Genomic DNA, 19,069 nt, shown 5'->3' on the forward strand with positions numbered 1-19,069 from the left:
CATACTGCATGCTTTATGAATGAATATTTTAGTGTATGGCCATACCATACTCTGTTTATTCATTTATCTGTTGATGGACATTTGGGTTGGTTTCACCTTTTGTCTATAGTAAACAGTGCTGCTATGAACAATTGTGTATAAGCATTTGTTTGAACAACTGTTTTCAGTTCCTTTGCATATATACTTAGCAGTGGAATTTCTAGGTCACATGGAATTATATTTTTAACTTTATGAAGAACTGCATAGTTGCTTCTTATGCTAGCTGTACCATTTTATATTCCTAGTATTAATGTATGAGGGTTTTGATTTCCTTACATCCACCAGCAGTTGCTATGTTTCATTCATTCATTTAGTTTTGATCTTCCTAGTAAATGTGAAGTGATCACAAACTACTTCATGAACACTTCAAAATGTTGCCTGAAACACATGGATTCAAGAGAACAATTCAAGTTTGAAAATGATTGACTTAACTACGGAAACTTTTTTTCTCAGTTTGTCTTCCAGAATCTTTCTGGGTAAAATAATAATAGTTTCCATAGAAGTGATCTAGATGAGGCCCCAGAATCCAAGTGGGGCTTCTTTTTGTTTGTTTATTTTTCTAACTATATCATCAAGGCAGATGGTAGTTTCCTAGCCTTAAAGATATCCAGGACTGGTGATTTCACAAACTCCTTCAATTGCCTAGTCTACCATTAGTTCTGTAACAGAAGGTTATTTCTTCTTTTTGTTCTCTTCTTGCTTTATTGGTATCTCTACTTTCCTCTGTTCTTAGTCTTTGTAAGTAAACAATATTCTTACCTTCTGGTTTGGTTGCTGTGGAAGTGTAAAGATAGATTTCCAATAGGTCCAAGCAAAGAACACAAAGATGGCATGGTAGAGGATGAGGTAGATAACTGAAATTAAAAAAAAATCAGTGTTTACACTACACTACCTTTTTATTCAATTTGCTAAGAGTTCAAAAAGACAAAGCTCAATGACGAATTTCTATTTTTGTTTTCTTATTACCACTTATTCTTAATAGTATTATTATTAAATGTTGATCCTTACCATTTCTACATGTAGTAACAGAAACGTGTTATAATGTTAAATTTTGAACTACAGACTTTCTGGAAGTTACATGCCTTAAAAGTTGCCATGTGATTCTGGGAATAAAGAAGCAGCTACTTTAATAAATTGCCATTATTTCCGCTTGTGTAGGTACTGAAATGCGGTGATGATATAATTTGCACAACAGTTTAGCATTTACAACATGCTTACATATATATATATATATTATTTTATTTTCTCAATAATTTTGTGAGCTATGCAGGATAGGATTAACTATAACAGGTAACTGATTAACCAAAAGTTACACAGCTAGTTGATAACGTAGACAGGTGTTAAACATAGGACTTCTGACTGTAAATCCAAACCTTTCCAGTTTCCCAAAAGACTACACACATTCGAAGTATGAGTTATACCTTTGAGACAGTTGTACAAGTGGCTCCCCTTTTCATACTCTTTGCTTTTTGGATAGCTCCTCTGATATGGAGGATTTGGGTATGCTCCACAGAGGTAATGACAAAATTGAGTGAGTTCACTGTTTTATTCCAAGTTCTTGAATGGCATGATCTTATTTTAATCCATCAGAAAGACTCAGGGAATGACATGACTCAAGATCAAGTTAATAGGGCTGAGCTTATTGTACATTTACAGCTGTATTGACAAAAAGTCTAACTCTCTTGGTCCAGTGTTCTTAACCATACTGAATAAGTTCTTTAAATGTACTTGATTTTTGTTATGAAATTCCATTTTAAAATTAACGCATTATGGAGTAAAAGGTAAATGTCCACGCCAAACATATATCTCACATCTCACCTCCTCATCCTAAGGTACAACAATTTGGTGTTTGGTGTGTATTGTCACAGATATTCTTGTTTTTATATGCTTATATAAATAAATATGAAATTTTATCATATTTAACATTTTTACTGTATTCTTTTTAAAAAGTAATACATTCATAAGGTTCAAACTTTGAAGGTTTAATAATATATTGTGAAAACTCTTCCTCCTGTTCCCTCAGCCACTCAGATCTCTATCCTGGAAGTAAGAAATATCACAAGGATATGACTTTATAGTGTATCTTTTCAGATTTTAAACACATAAAATCACCAAAATAGTACACATTCTCACACAAATAGTGTCATTCTATACACATTTTTTGTACCTTACTTCTTTTTCACTTACTGTGAGCGTTCCACTTAATGTAACTTGGAGAGCATAAGCTTAATAACTCTCCTGTAAAAATGTTGCTTGAAATTCCATTGCATGAATGTACTACTTGACTGTGCTAGCAAATTAGTTTTTCTCTTTTTCCTTACTAATACAAATAACCCTTAAATGAAAAATTTATATGTGAGGAAACTTCAAAAGCTTCATGGAAAATGGAATTAAAAGATAAGTTTATTAGGCCCAGCACTGTGGCATAGCAGGTGAAGCTGCCGCCTGAAGTGCCAGCATCCCATGTGGGTGCCGATTCGTGTCCTGGCTGCTCCACTTCTGATCCAGCTCTCTGCTATGGCCTGGGAAGGCAGTGGAAGATGGCCCAGGTCCTTGCGCCCCTGCACCTGCATGGGAGACCCAGGGGAAGCTCCTGGCTCCGGATCAGCCCAGCTCCAGACATTGTGGCATTTGGCAAGTGAGCCAGCGGATGGAAGGCCTCTCTCTCGACCCTCTGCTCTTTGTAATTCTGTCTTTCATATAAATAAATAAATCTTTAAAAAAAAAGAAGTTTAATTTGGTGCAAAAATGTTTGAAATTCATGCAGTTCGTTTTTATAATACATATATTTCATGAACTTAAGACTCCTTGTTTTTTTTTAAGATTTTATTTATTTATTTGAAAGAGTTACACAGAGAGAGGAGAGGCAGAGAGAGAGAGAGAGAGAGAGAGGTCTTCCATCCGATGGTTCACTCCCCAATAGGCCGCAGTGGCCAGAACTGCACCAATCCGAAGCCAGGAGCCAGGAGCCAGGAGCCAGGAGCTTCTTCCGGGTCTCTCATGCAGGGGCAGAGGCCCAAGGACTTGGGCCATCTTCCATTGCTTTTCCAGGTCATAGCAGAGAGTTGGATTGGAAGTAGAGCAGCTGGGACTAGAATCGGTGCCCATATGGGATGCCGGCGCTTCAGGCCAGGGAGTTAACTCACTGCGCCACAGTGCCAGTCCCAAGACTCCTTGTTATGTCATCAACACATGAACAATGAATATCTATAGAATCAATTCCCTGAAGTGGAATTGGCAGGCCAAAAGTTATGCCCTTTAGCAGTTACTGCCAAACTTTGACTAAGAAATGTTGTATTTATATTTTTGCTATCAATAAGTGAGAGTGCCTCTTCTTCCACAGTCTAACCTTTGTGAACTGTTAGCAGATTTTTTTTTTTAAATTTTAGGTAAGACCTTTATATTGTTTCCTTATATGTTATCACTTACTAAGATTTTTTTCTTTGATTTTATGAGTTTTATATGGGGAAAATTCCATGACTATGTAAGTTAGAGGGGTTATAAGAGCATGTTACAGAGTTCCTTCAGCATGGAATGGGAATATGGAAGCTTTGGTTTTAAAGAGATTAGGAGAAAATTATTTTTTATTTTTTAAAAATATTTTATTTATTTTTTAAAGATTTATTTCAAAGAGTTATATAGAGAGAGGAGAGGCAGAGAGAGAGAGAGGTCTTCCATCAGATGGTTCACTCCCCAATTGGCCGCAACGGCCGGAGCTGCGCTGATCCGAAGCCATGAGCCAGGAGCTTCTTCCGGGTCTCCCATGCAGGAGCAGGGGCCCAAGGACTTGGGCCATCTTCTACTGCTTTCCCAGGCCATAGCAGAGAGCTGGATCGGAAGAGGAGCAGCCAGGACTAGAACTGGCGCCCATATGGGATGCCAGCGCTTCAGGCCAGGGCGTTAACCCACTGCGCCACAGCGCCGGCCCCAGGAGAAAATTATTTTATGTTTACTCTCTCATTATGCACTTCACTGGTAATGAGGTTAACCAATTTGGATAATCTGAACACCTGAGACCTAAGCTCTTGCACATCGCAGTATTTTAAGTGCATTAACTATACTTTTAACTCCAAGGATTAAGATAGGAAGCATGGGGCTTTAACTTGGTCCAGGTCTTACTACACATTAATAACTGATTTTACCATGGGAACTGGAAACAGCTAGCTGCTATTCTTGTATTTTAGGGTTTCACAGAAGTTATGATATTGATGGGTGGATGTTGAGGCTAAATGACTAAGTGATCATTCAGCAGATTGTTAGACTAGGGACTGCACTGTAGATTCCATAAAAATCTTTGAGTTGAGAGAGACTGTAGAGATCATCTACTTTAATCTCCTCATTTTTCAGGGAGGTAATTGAGGCCCAGAGAAAATAATTGGTTTGATAAGGATTACCCACCAAAATTATGGAAGCTATGGAATCAGAATCCAGGTTTCTTCACTCCCAGACAAGAGCTCTTTCCCTTAGAACAGCTAGTCTCAAATTTCAGTTTGCCTCAAAATCACTGAATGGACTCCATCCCAAAATAGAGTCCAAGAATCTAGCAACTCTCTCAAGTGATTCTGAGACAGATGAATCATGAGACACAGGGCCTTAAGAGGTCATTTGCTTTTCTAACTATCATCCTAAGGAGGATGATTTTCTCCACCATCCCTATCAGACAATTAAATCATCTCTTCCAATAGCTGAAGTGAGTATTCTTGAATTAGGGGAAGGCCTTATGATTCCCAATTTTATGTTTCTTCCCCTCTCCCCAGTGTGCACACTTCCATTCCTTTCTGCCTTAAAAAAACGCAATATATTTCTTTATAATTATTTATGGTATCTAGAATAGTCATCCTTTTAAGCTGTAGTGATGCTAAGTGTGATGCTCCCGTAAGGTTTCAGATCCCTGGAGAAACTCAAACACTGTGAACTGTACCCTTGAATTGCCACTACTCCTTGACATTGGAATAAAGTGAAAAACATCTTTTTTAAGTAAACAAGCAAAGCAGAGCCCTTCAGTTATCTGGCAGTGATTAAAGCCACAAGCCCAAAGTCTTTTAAGTGTTTTTTTTTTCTCTTTTCTTCCACAAAGTGCAAAGGTCTGCAGGAATAGAAGAATTCAGCCATAAAAAACATGGCCTCCTGCCAAGGAAAAATCAACCTAACCATACAGTTATTCTGAATTCAGTTACTGTATTGCAATGTTAATGTCCCATTATGTGAACAGCTTCTGAAATGAGAACGACTACTTGAGCTTTTTTTCTGAAATAATGATTCATAAACAACTTGGTAGAAATTATGGAATCTGAAATTACATGGTGGAGGTAGCATAAAGTTGTTATTAGCAACATTTTGGTCAGCAGGGTGTTTTTCTAGCTGTTGCTCTCAGGAGCTAGTAGGAAATGAGTGATTTTGTATGTGTCTATATACGACACCTGGAAACACATCCTTGTGTGAATAAGAATGAATGTAGTAGCAAGGTGTAAAGATGTACACCAAAGTAGGGGGGGAAAGTAATGCAGCAGACACACACACACACACACACACACACACACACACATATACCTCCACACATGTAAATGCTAAAGCTGTTGCTGTGGCAATTATCCAACATACCTCTTTTCTTTAAAAGCTATCATTGGAAACAACCGATGCTGGCGAGGATGTGGGGGAAAAGGCACAGTAATCCACTATTGGTGGAAATGCAAACTGGTAAAGCCACTATGGAAGATAGTTTGGAGATACCTCAGAAATCTGAATATAGCCCTACCACACAACCCAGCCATCCCCCTCCTCAGAATTTACCCAAGGGAAATTAAATTGGCAAATAAAAGAGCTATCTGCACCTAAATGTTTATTGCAGCTCAATTCACAATAGCTAAGACATGGAACCAACCTAAATACCCATCAATGGATAAAGAAATTATGGGATATGTACTCTATGGAATACTACACAGCAGTAAAAAAAAAGACGAAATCTGGTTACTTGCAACAAAATGGAGGAATCTGGAAAACATCATGTTGAGTGAAATAAGCCAAGTCCCAAAGGGACAAATATCATATGCTCTCCCTGATCTGTGACAACTAATAGAGCACCTAAAAGGAAACCTGTAAAAGTGAAACTGACACTATGAGTAGCAGTGACTTGATCAGCCCTTGTCCTGACTGTTGAGGAACAGCTTACTATTTTATTCTTTTTAGTATTTTATTTTTCTACTTAATGCCATCGGTTGAACTCTTTACTTAACACAGAATTATTCCTAGGTGTTTAAATTTAACTGAAAATTGATCCCTGTTAAAAATAAGAGTGGGAATAAGAGAGGGAGGAGATGTACAGTTCGGCACATGCTCACTCGGACTTACCCTTAATGGTAGAGCTAGAAACGTGCCATGGGAGTCCAAATCCCATTAAGTTGGCAGGTACCAATGCCACCTTACTAGTTAAAGTGATCAGTTTAAGTTCATAATTGAACATAAAGATAGGATTAAGTGTAAAAGGGATCACATAAATAAGACCAAGTGTCTGCTAATAATAATTGATATAATTAAAAAGGAGAGAATGATCCAACATGGGAAACAGGACACACAGCAGACTCATAGAATGACAAATGCCCTAAACAGCACTCTGGTCTCAGAATCAGCCCTAAAGACATTTGGATCTGGCAAAAAAGTCCATAAGAGCATTTCAGGCATGGAAAGCCAAGACACTGTGGCAAAAAATGACCTACATGAAAGATCTCTGTGAGTGAGATCTTAGTGGAAAGAAGGGGCCATCAAAGAAGGAGGTACCTTTCTCTGAAGGGAGGAGAGAACTTCTACTTTGATGATGGCCTTGTTTAAATAATGTCAGAGTTTGTGGACTCACGAGGCTTCCATAGCCTTGGCAGCTCACGACAAGAGCCTCAGGTGATCACTGACATCATATATAAGAATGTCAATTGATAAATCAACAACAGGAGTCACTGTGCACTTGCTCCCCATGTAGGACCTCTGTCCTTAATGTGTTGTACAGTATTTTATACTTTGTGTGTCTGTGTGGGTGCAAACTGTCGAAATCTTGACTTATTATAGAGTTGATCTTCTGTATATAAAGATAATTAAAAATGAATCTTAATGAAGAATGGGATGAGAGAGGGCGTAGGAGGTGGGATGGTTTGGGGGTGGGAAGGCAGGTATGGGGGAAGAACTGCTATATTCCAAAAGTTGTGCCTATGAATTTTATATTTATTAAATAAATGCTTTCTTAAAAATAATACATCTTTAAAAAAGAAATTCATCTTTAGGAAGTGGCTAAATAAATGATGGAATATTCTTATATAGTTTTAATAATGAAATATGTTTACATATATTAACATGAAGACATTTATGACACAGAACTGAGTGAAAAAAATCAAGCTATAGAATAACATGTACACTATCATCCCATTAATAAAAACCAAACCTATATAAAAATGTACATTGATACATATATCAATAAGTACGTTGATACTTATATATTGTTTATATGTAAATTCAGAGAAAAAGATCTAGAAGAATATAATTCAAACAGTGATAGAAGATGGAACAGTGTGAGGAGGACTTGAAATTTTTATCTTACACATTTCTGTACTGTTTGAATTTTCAATAAACATTATTTGCAACAAACAATATTAAAGAGTCTTTTAGAACTAGGATAGCCACTAAAAGGGGCATTTCTGTGGTCCCCAAATCTTTATTATAAAATAATTTTATAATAACATAAAATAGTATATTATTGAGAACACTGATATAACTACTGAAAACAAAGATTTCCTATATAGTCTAAAGATGAATACAAAAGATCCCATACTGTGGCCCCCAGTTTTCACTCCTGTTTCCCTCTTACCCTCCTGGTGTTTAACATATCATCAGTAAATTAAGGTCAGGATAATTGAGAAGCTGACACAGAACAGATATTTCCATGCTTTGGATTTTCAAATGGGAACCTGGTTAAGTTCTTGTATCGGTTTTCTGGGGCTCCCATAATACAGTATCACAGACTAGGTGCCTTAAATGACAGAAATTTATTTTCTTACACTACTAAAGGCTAGAATTCTAAAATCTAGGAGTTGACAGGTTTGCTTCCATCTGAGTCCTCTCTTTGGCTTGTAGGTAGCCATCTTTTCCTGTTATCTTCATGTGGTCTTTCTTCCATACATGTCTATGTCTCAATTTCCTCTTCTTATAGGGACATCAGTTTTATTGCATTAAAGCCCACCTTAGTGACCTCATTTTAACTAAAGTTACATCTTTAAAGGCTCTGTAAATACAGTCACAATCTGAGGCATTGAGGAACATGACTTCAACATAGGAATTTTGAGCTGACACAAATCAGCCCATAGTAATTGCCTTATTTAGGAAGTACACCTATTTCTGAGAAAGTAAATGATTACAAGCAAGGGCAGATGTCTGGCCTAACACTTAAGGTGCTGCTTTGGATGTTCACATACCATACTGAAGTACCTGGGTCTGAGTCCTGGCTCTGCACTCAATTCTAGCTTTCCATTAATGTGCACCCAGAGAGGCAGCAGGTGATGACTCAAATAGTTGAGTGCTGTGCTCCCCATGGGAACCCCGGATTGAATTCCCACTTTGGACTAACCCTGGCTGTTGGGGGCATTTGGAGAGTGAACCAGCAGACAGGAGCATATATTCTCTCTCTATGCTCCTCAAATAAATGAAAATTAAGAAAAAAAAGAATTATAACTATTTAAGTTTAAAAGAAGGAACCAGAGAATTTAGTTTGCAAACTCTTCAAAATGCAAATAAATTCTCAGAGAATTAGTTGAAATTTTGTTTGAAATGATTAGTGTCCTATTTTTGAAGATGAGCAACTGTGTAGAGCAATGTCAATATCATCTTAAGTTCACTTCTGAGCCCTACCCCATCCTTGGACCTGACTTTTATTCCTAACCTCCAGCACATCCCATTGCCTCACTTAAGGGGTATAAGAGGGAGAAGTTCCAGTTAAGATCTTCAAAATAAGGGTAATATGATGGTGAATGAAATTATCTATGTAAAACAGTTATGAAAGCAAAATAAGTACATTATTATTATGCTTCTTGTATGATCTATGGAAGAAGATATGGATTATTGCCTTAAAGAAAAATTTCCAAGTCCTGTATAACCAAGGGTGACATAATATATATTATGGTCTATGGTTCAGATGACCTGGGCCTTAGTTCTTTCTTTGTACTGGAATCAGAATGACTAGGTGACATATTTTACTTCTTTGAATCTTGCTTGTTCTACCTATGGATTTTTTTTTTTGACAGGCAGAGTGGACAGTGAGAGAGAGAGACAGAGAGAGACAGAGAGAAAGGTCTTCCTTTGCCGTTGGTTCACCCTCCAATGGCCGCTGCGGCCGGCGCGCTGCGGCCGGCGCACCGCGCTGATCCGATGGCAGGAGCCAGGAGCCAGGTGCTTTTCCTGGTCTCCCATGGGGTGCAGGGCCCAAGCACCTGGGCCATCGTCCACTGCACTCCCTGGCCATAGCAGAGAGCTGGCCTGGAAGAGGGGCAACCGGGACAGAATCCGGCGCCCCAACCGGGACTAGAACCCGGTGTGCCGGCGCCGCTAGGCGGAGGATTAGCCTAGTGATCCACGGCGCCGGCCCTCTACCTATGGATTTTTACAATTTTCTTTTTTCTTCTTCTTTTTCTTCTTCTTCTTCTTCTTCTTCTTTTTTTTTTTTTTTTTTTTTTTTTGACAGGCAGAGTGGACAGTGAGAGAGAGAGACAGAGAGAAAGGTCTTCCTTTGCCGTTGGTTCACCCTCCAGTGGCCGCCACGGCTGGCGCGCAGTGGCCAGCGTACCACGCTGATCCGAAGGCAGGATCCAGGTGCTTCTCCTGGTCTCCCATGCGGGTGCAGGGCCCAAGCACCTGGGCCATCCTCCACTGCACTCCCTGGCCACAGCAGAGAGCTGGCCTGGAAGAGGAGCAACCGGGACAGAATCCGGTGCCCCGACCAGCACTAGAACCCGGTGTGCCAGCGCCGCAGGCGGAGGATTAGCCTATTGAGCCACGGCACCGGCTTGACAATTTTCAAAAGAGGAGTCATAAGGAATTATAGTACTGAAATATGCTTTGCTTTTTAGAAGGAAGATTTTTCACGTTCTCTCCAATGTTAGTACCAATAACAATGACAATAATAATAATAATGTAATGGTATTTACTACTATTTATTTTGTCCTTATCATGTCCAGGTACTATACTAAGAGATATATCTTCTCTTATTAGTGCTCAGAATAACCTTAAAATGTTAAGTATTATCACCATTTTATAGAGGAAAAATGTGCCAGAGGTTAGAAATCTGAAATCAAGGTACAGACAGGACTCTGTTATCACTGAAGGCTCTGGGGGAGAACCTTTTTTTTTTTTTTGCCTTTTCCTAGCTTCTAGTGGTTTCTGGAAATCTTTAGTTTTCCCTGGTTTGCGACAGCATAACTCCAACCTCTGCTTCCATTACCACATGGCTGTCTTCCCTCTGTGTATATCTATATAACCAAATTTCCCTTTTCTTATGAGGCTATCAGTTACTGGATCTGAGCTAACTCTAATCCAGTATGACCTCATCTTAACTTGATTACATCCGAATAAGGTCACATTCACAATGTCCAGGTGGAGATGAATTTTTTAAACTTTTATTTAATAAATATAAATTTTCAAAGTACAACTTTTGTTTTTTTTTTATTTTATTATTATTTTCTTTTATTTGACAGGCAGAGTGGACAGTGAGAGAGAGAGAGACAGAGAGAAAGGTCTTCCTTTGCCGTTGGTTCACTCTCCAATGGCCGCCGCGGCCGGCGCGCTGCGGCTGGCACACCGCGCTGATCTGATGGCAGGAGCCAGGTACTTACCCTGGTCTCCCATGGGGTGCAGGGCCCAAGCACTTGGGCCATCCTCCACTGCACTCCCTGGCCACAGCAGAGAGCTGGCCTGGAAGAGGGGCAACTGGGACAGAATCCGGCGCCCTGACCGTGACTAGAACACGGTGTGCTGGCGCCGCAAGGCGGAGGATTAGCCTAGTGAGCCGCAGCGCCGGCGGGAAATATTTACTATACCTCCATTTTACCCTGTTAATGAGGGCTGAGAATCCTGCCTATGGTCATGGGGATGGTCAAACACAGGCCACCTGATAATTGACAGGTGCAATCCATTTCAAGTTTATCAGTTACATATGTACCAAGCCTGGGGGGACACTCTGCCATGCAGGACCACACAAGGGTTGTGCTGGCGAAAAATTGAAACACCAGCAGCTCTGGAAGGCAGGCTTTGCAGTGAGCTGCGGCGCTGGCCTCCAAAGTACAACTTTTGAATTATAGCGGCTTTTCCCCCCTTAACCTCCCTCCCACCCGCAACCATCCCATCTCCCACTCCCTCTCCCATCCCATTCTTCATCATGATTCATTTTAAATTATCTTTATATATAGAAGATCAATTTTGTATATACTAAGTAAAGATTTCAACAGACTGCACCCACAAAGACACACAAATTACAGAGTACTGTTTGACTAGTAGCTTTACTGTTAATTTGCATAGTACAACACATTAAGGACAGAGGTCCTACATGGGGAGCAGGTGCGTAGTGATTCCCTTTGTTGATTTAACAACTGATTCTCTTATTTATGACGTCAGTAATCACCAGAGGCTCTTGTCATGAGCTGCCAAGACTATGGAAGCCTCTTGAGTTCTCTCCTCCCTTCAGAGAAAAGTACTGCCTTCTTTGATGGCCTGTTCTTTCCACCGGGATCTCACTCACAGAGATCATTCATTTAGGTTTCTTTTTTTTCTTTGCCACAGTGTCTTGGCTTTCCATGCCTGCGAAACTCTCATGGGCTTTTTAGCCAGATCTGAATGCCTTAAGGACTGATTCTGAGGCCAGAGGCTGTTTAGGGCACTTACCATTCTATTAGTCTGCTGTGTATCCTGCTTCCCATGTAGGATCATTCTCATGGAAATGAATTTTTAGGGGATACACTTCAATCTATAATAGGAACCATTAAGTAAAGAAAAATTTTTTTAATAATTTCAGTATTTTTGACTATGGTTTTCTTATGCTTTGGAGACTGAATGGAATTATGTTATTTGAGCCTTTTACTTCTTTGCTTTTATATTCTCTCTGTCTATACTAAATAATGTTCCTACTGGTAGTCATATACCATATTTTATGCTTCTTTAATAGTTTGGTTTTTGATTGCATTTTTTATTTATTTTTTATTTAGTAAATATAAATTTTCAAAGTACAGTTAATGGATTACAATGGCTTCCCCCCCCATAATTTCCCTCCCACTCACACCCCTCCCATCTCCTGCTCCCTCTCCCATTCCATTCACATCAAGATTCATTTTCAATTGTCTTTATATACAGAAGATCAATTAGGTATATATTAAGTAAAGATTTCATCAGTTTGCACCCACATAGAAACACAAAGTGTAAAATACTGTTTCACTACTAGTTATAGCATTACTTCACATTGGACAACACACTAAGGACAGATCCCACATGAGAAGTAAGTACACAGTGACTCTTGTTGTTGACTTAACAATTTGGCACTCTTGTTTATGGCGTCAGTAATCTCCCTAGGCTCTAGTCATGAGTTGCCAAGGCTATGGGAGCCTTTTGAGTTCACCGACTTCGATCTTATTCCTACAGGGCCATAGTCAAAGTGGAAGTTCTCTCCTCCCTTCAGAGAAAGGTACCTCCTTCTTTGATGGCCCCGTTCTTTCCACTGGGATCTCACTCGCAGAGATCTTCCATTTAGGTCTTCTTTTTTTTTTTTTTTTTTCCAGGGTGTCTTGGCTTTCCATGCCTAAAATACTCTCATGGGCTCTTCAGCCAGATCCGAATGCCTTAAGGGCTGATTCTGAGGCCAGAGTGCTATTTAGGACATCTGCCATTCTATGAGTCTGCTGTGTATCCCGCTTCCCATGATGGATCGTTCTCTCCCTTTTTGATTCTATCAGCTAGTATTAGCAGACACTAGACTTGTTTGTGTGATCCCTTTGACTCTTAGACCTATCAGTGTGATAAATTGTGAACTGAAATTGATCACTTTGACTAGTGAGATGGCATTGGTACATACCACCTTGATGGGATTGTATTGGGATCCCCTGGCATGATTCTAACTCCACCATTTGGGGCAAGTCTGACTGAGCATGTCCCAAATTCCTACTGGTAGTCATATACCATATTTTATGCTTCTTTAATAGTGCAGTATAGTTTGAACCAAGTTACAGATTCACATAGGACTAGAAGGGACCTCAGATAGTTATCAGTCTTTTGGACTGTTTCTAGGCAAATATGCCAAATAGTTGGGTATCTGACACTTTCTTAAAAGGAGATTTCACAGCCTCTCTTAGTAAACTGCTATAGTGTTCAAAGTTCTTTAAAAGTCTAACGGCTTTCTGATTATAACTGAATCTTATTTTAGTTTATGGATTCCAGTGTCTGAGAATTCTGACATTCAAAAAAGTAACAACTGAGATTGTTAATACTTAACATTTACAAGGCAGATTACTGCTGCATACTTTCACTAGCTTACAACAAATCTGTAATATGTTATTAAATTAGTCTCATTTTAGAGACTGAGGTTCAGAGGAGCTGAGTTAGTTTCCAAAGGACAGAGAGCTAATAAATAATACAGCTGGAATTCCAGCTCAGATATTCTATCTCGTAAAACCTATGCTTTGTCCCATTATGCCTCATTGCAGGATGAAAATGCAAAATGTAATCTTATTTCTCACTGTGTTGATGAATTGAAGATCAAGGAAAAAAGTGCTTTGCAAGCATAGATTCCTAGCGTTAGAAGAAATCATGCAATTTTGGGGCAGGCATTTGTGGCACAGCGGATTAAGCTGCTGTTTGGGATGCCAACATCCCATATTGGAGTGTCTGACATTGAGTCCTGCCTCTGCTTTCAATTCAGCTTCTTGTTAATGTGACTGACTGGGAGGCAGCAGATGATGGCCTGAGTGCTTGGGCCCCTGCTACCCAAGTGGGAGACCCAGACAAAGTTCCTGGCTCTTGGCCCAGTCCTGGTTGTTGCGGGCACTTGGGGAGTGAATCAGCAGATGGAAGATCTTGCTCACTCTGTCTCTCCCTCACTTTCTATTATTTTTTCTTCCAAATAGATAAATAAAACTTTTAAAAAATCATACATTGTGGTAACAATCTCTTTAGAGAACTCAAATCCTGGTAACTGGACTGATGCTACCAGAAATCTGTTAAACTGAGTTGAGTTCATAAATGAAACCCCACACCGGTGTAGTTAAGTTCACTAAGGTACACAAGAAAATGAAGACATGGTACTTTGGACAGTGGGAAAAAGCAGTTGAACATCAAGTTTCTGAGTAAAGAGCACAACTAGGCAAGCCTAGGAGATTATCAATTGAAAAGTAAAGCATAAATGTAGCTTTGTTTGCGTATGCCTGGGCTTTGAAGTCAGACAGTTCTGGGTTGAATCAATGCCACTTGCTACTGAGATGACTGGGGATAGATTACTTAACTTCTTTAAATTTCAGTTTCTTTCTGTATAAAATCAACATAAGAGTATCTACATTATTGTGTTAATGCAAATATTAAAGGATACAATGCATATGCACTACTTAGCAGGGTACCTGACACAATAAATTCTAGCTTCAAGAATAAACAGACCATTATTCTCATTATTCCTATTATGGTAGAGCATCATCTAAGCCCCCACTCAATTTCTCATGGAAGTTTATTGTGGAGATATTTATTTATGATTATTTAATATTATACATAAAGTATGTAAAAGATGATCTCTGACATTAAGAACCATGCATGATAATAAAAGGCAACTAAAGACTTGCTGTAATGTTATAATAAAACTTGTAAAAATGTATTGAGTCATCAGGATTTGTTTTGTTCACCTCTTTTCTAAGTGATTTACATGCATTAACACATTATATTTTCACAACTCTATGAAATAAGCAGTATTCTTTCTATGCTATACATAAGCATGAGGAGATAAATAATTTACTAGGAAGCAGAAGGGCCAGGATTTGAATTCAGACGGTCTGGCTGCAGAACCCACACTTTTAACTACTCTGCTCTACTGTCTCCCAACCACACTGCTCTGTTTCCTCTATAGCCAATGCCTCTGTTAAATGACTGATAGCAAACTGGAGCTTTAGAATGGAATAATATGAATGCCAGATAGGTTAATGAATTAAAACAATCAATTTCCATGAAGTGAGAATTAAAAGTGGCTAGAGGCTACATAAATATTTATAGCTATTACCGATAAAATAAAATAAAGCTAAAGGATTTTTTAGACTCATGCCTAACTTCGACTTTTTAAAATGGAAACATCTCCATCTCTTTCAAAAAGTATGTATAGGGGTCGGTGCTGTGGTGTAGTGGGTAAAGCTGCCACCTGCAGAGCCGGCATCCCATATAGGCGCTGGTTCATGTCCTGGCTGATCCACTTCCAATCCAGCTCTCTGCTATGGCCTGGGAAAGCAGTAGAAAATGGCCCAAGTCCTTGGGCCCCTGCACCTGTGTGGGACACCCAGAAGAAGCTCCTGGCTCCTGGCTTCGGATCCTCACAGCTCCGGCCATTGCAGCCATCTGGGGAGTGAACCAGCGGATGGAAGACCTCTCTTTCTCTCTGCCTCTCCTTCTCTCTCTGTGTAACTCTGATTTTTAAATAAATAAATGAATCTTTTTTAAAAAAGTATGTATAAACCACAGGTTATGTCAAGGATGGTGGTGAGGAGTGGAAAGGAGAGCAGTAAACATACTGGGACTATGATGGTGAAGGACTTAGCCCTTATAGCCCACTGTGGGGGCACTTCCTCCATGCCTGGAGTAGGGAATGGATTGGGCAGGAAGGGCAGGTAGTTTGGGTAACAGTAATGAGCTGAGAGAGACCAGATCACTTTTGTAGAGTGGTTAATTGTGTTCTTCTCTATTTTAAATTCTGGCAATTTCCAATCACTGTCCTATAGCCAAAATGGCTGCTGAAAGTATGTTCCACTTTATTTCTGGGTAAGCTTCCTAAAAATTGTTATCATAAACTTTCCACTTATCTAAGTGTAAAATTTATAACATCCTCTTACCTTTTTCTGCTGGGCTCAAAACAGTCACTGTTGGTGGAGGGGGGGAGAGAGACAGAAATATTTTTTATTAACTCATTTTTCCACATCATGATTTTTTAGCAATTTATACAACAGTACTTCAGGGTACCACCAGCCTAACATGAGAGAAGGCAAGGATGACTAAATTTCATCCTTTGCTATCTTCCTTCAGTAATTAAGAATTCCCATTCATTCAATAGAGGCATGAACTTTCATTTTTTAAAAACTCAACAAATGGAAACACACAAGCTATGTAACATGACAGTAAGAACTTAAAAATTGATAAATTCAGAGATGATTATTTACATTCCCAAAATACTCTCTGTAGGATGTCTTTTTATTTTATTAACTTTTATTTATCAAATATAAATTTTCAAAGTACAGCTTATGGATTACAATGGCTTCCCCCTCACACAACTTCCCTCCCACCCGCAGCCCTCCCCTTTCCCGCTACCTCTCCCCTTCCATTCACATCAAGATTCATTTTCAATTCTCTTTATATACAGAAGATCAGTTTAGTATATATTAAGTAAAGATTTCAACAGTTTGCACCCACATAGAAACACAAAGTGTAAAGTACTGTTTGAGTACTAGTTATAGCATTAATTCACAATGTACAGCACATTAAGGACAGAGATCCTACATGAGGAGTAAGTGCACAGTGACTCCTGTTGTTGACTTAACAAATTGACACTCTTGTTTATGGCCTCAGTAATCACCCTAGGCTCTTGTCGTTTGTTGCCAAGTCTATGGAAGCCTTTTGAGTTCGCCGACTCCAATCTTATTTAGACAAGGTCATGGTCAAAGTGGAAGTTCTCTCCTCCCTTCAGAGAAAGGTACCTCCTTCTTTGATGACCCGTTCTTTCCAATGGGATCTCACTTGCAGAGATCTTTCATTTAGGTCTTTTTTTTCTTTTTGCCACAGTGTCTTGGCTTTCCATGCCTGAAATACTCTTATGGGCATTTCAGCCGGATCCAAATGCCTTAAGGGCTGAGGCCAGAGTGCTGTTTAGGACATCTGCCATTCTATGAGTCTGCTGTGTATCCCGCTTCCCATGTTGGGTCGTTCTCTCCTTTTTAATTCTATCAGTTAGTATTAGCACACACTAGTCTTGTTTATGTGATCCCTTTGACTCTTAGTCCTATCATTATGATCAATTGTGAACTGAAATTGATCACTTTGACTAGTGAGATGGCATTGGTACATGCCACCTTGATGGGATTGAATTGCAACCCCCTGGCACGTTTCTAACTCTACCATTTGGGGCAAGTCAGATTGAGCATGTCCCAAACTGTACATCTCCTCCCTCTCTTATTCCCACTCTTATATTTAACAGAGATCACTTTTCAGTTAAATTTAAACACCTAAGAATAATTGTGTGTTAATTAAAGGATGTCTTTAAATACCGAGCTTCTCTTGCATATTTGGAAGAAACAGTGTCGATATTGCCTGCTAGCTCTGAAGTCAGACTGGGTTAGAAGCCCAGTTGCACTATTTTGTGACCCTAGGCACCTTCTTTAACTTCCCTAACAGTATCTTCATCACAGGGTGAATGTAGCTGTGGCTACAACTTAGGGTTTTACCTTCATATTAAGGTTACCTAAGAACTAAAGTGAATTAATGCATATAAGTGCTGCTTAGCATAGGGTCTAGAAATGGACAAGTACTTGATGAATATTATCACTATCTTTGAGTTAAGATTTCACAGAATATCAGAACTGGAAAGAACTTTAGCAATTATCTGGTTTATTTCATTGTACAGATGGAGAAAAATAGACTGGAGTAGTATCAAATGATTTGCCTAAGTTCATAGAGCAATTTAGTGGTGAGTTGGGACTAAATTCCAGTTTCTAAGGCTTTCTTCATGTACTGTGTCTATATCTTTCAATAATTTCTTGCTGGATAATTGCAATATATGCTATGCACTATATCAGTGTATATGTATATGTGTTTCAAAATTTTTTGAAATCAAGTATACAGAGGTATTCAAAAAGCTCATGGAAATGCACTGTATGAAAGTCATGCATGGATTTCAACAGATTTTGCACTAAAATAAACTTCTTCTAATTAATTTTACAAGAATTTTTTGAACTACTTTCATGTGCACGTGTATGTGTGTATGTGTAAAACTTTGGCTCAGAATGTCATTTGTACAAAGTGAGGCCTACCTGTCTTTACTCACCATCACTATCTGTGTGCACTTGTACTACATGCTAAGGTAAACAGAAGCTACTAGACATGGCTCTCAATCTTGAGAAGCTGTTAAGATTTTTTTTTTTTTTTTTTTTTTTTACCCAAGTGATGAACAGTTAAGGGTCAGAAAAACTAGGAAAAAAAATCCAGAGATTGAGACTACATTCTAGGGGCTATTGTTTCAGGCCCTTTATCAGTTATACTTTCTCTTCCCCTTCAAATGCTGGTGTAATTTTGGTGAGTCCTAAAAAATTCTCCTTTTAATGATCAATTAATGGGTCTTGTTAAAATCATTACATTTTTGTCTGGCTACAAATCTGACCAGATGCTGCTTCTTGGAGAGGACACCAAGTGGCAGATGATGCCAGTGTTGCAGGAGGGTCTGGCAGAATGGAAAGAATGGAAAGGGAGGCCACCAGCCTTTGGAAGCAGCAGTTGTGGCTGGGGGTGGGGCTGGGGCTGGAGACCTCCTTGCAGAGGCAAGGAGGGGGACAAGGAGTGGTTCCCTGTCATCAAGCTAGGATGCCTGGTTAAGAACATGAAAATCAAGTCCTTAGAGCAGATCTCTCTCCTCTCCTTGCCCATCAAGGAGTCTGAGATCACTGACTTTTTCCTGGGGGTGTCCCTCAACGATGCGTTTTGACGACGATGCCAGTGCAGAAGCATGCATGCACTGGCCAGCAGACAAGGTTCAAGGCATTTGTTGCCATCAGGGACCACAATGGTCATG

General features: G+C 39.4%; 1 protein-coding gene across 3 annotated transcripts in view; it reads right to left on the reverse strand.

Moving 5' to 3' along the window:
• Nucleotides 1-19,069, reverse strand: part of ZDHHC15 (zinc finger DHHC-type palmitoyltransferase 15) — an 82,718-nt gene that overhangs the window by 50,561 nt on the left and 13,088 nt on the right. For all 3 annotated transcript variants that reach the window (XM_008248848.4, XM_070067140.1, XM_051835085.2), the window contains exons 2-3: nucleotides 16,128-16,154; nucleotides 799-893 (exon numbers count right to left, since the gene is read on the reverse strand). In XM_008248848.4, the coding sequence (XP_008247070.2) occupies nucleotides 799-893; nucleotides 16,128-16,154 (122 nt within the window). The remainder of the gene's footprint in view (nucleotides 1-798; nucleotides 894-16,127; nucleotides 16,155-19,069) is intronic.

The sequence above is a fragment of the Oryctolagus cuniculus genome, chromosome X, assembly GCF_964237555.1.
Source record: "Oryctolagus cuniculus chromosome X, mOryCun1.1, whole genome shotgun sequence".
Lineage (NCBI taxonomy): Eukaryota > Metazoa > Chordata > Mammalia > Lagomorpha > Leporidae > Oryctolagus > Oryctolagus cuniculus.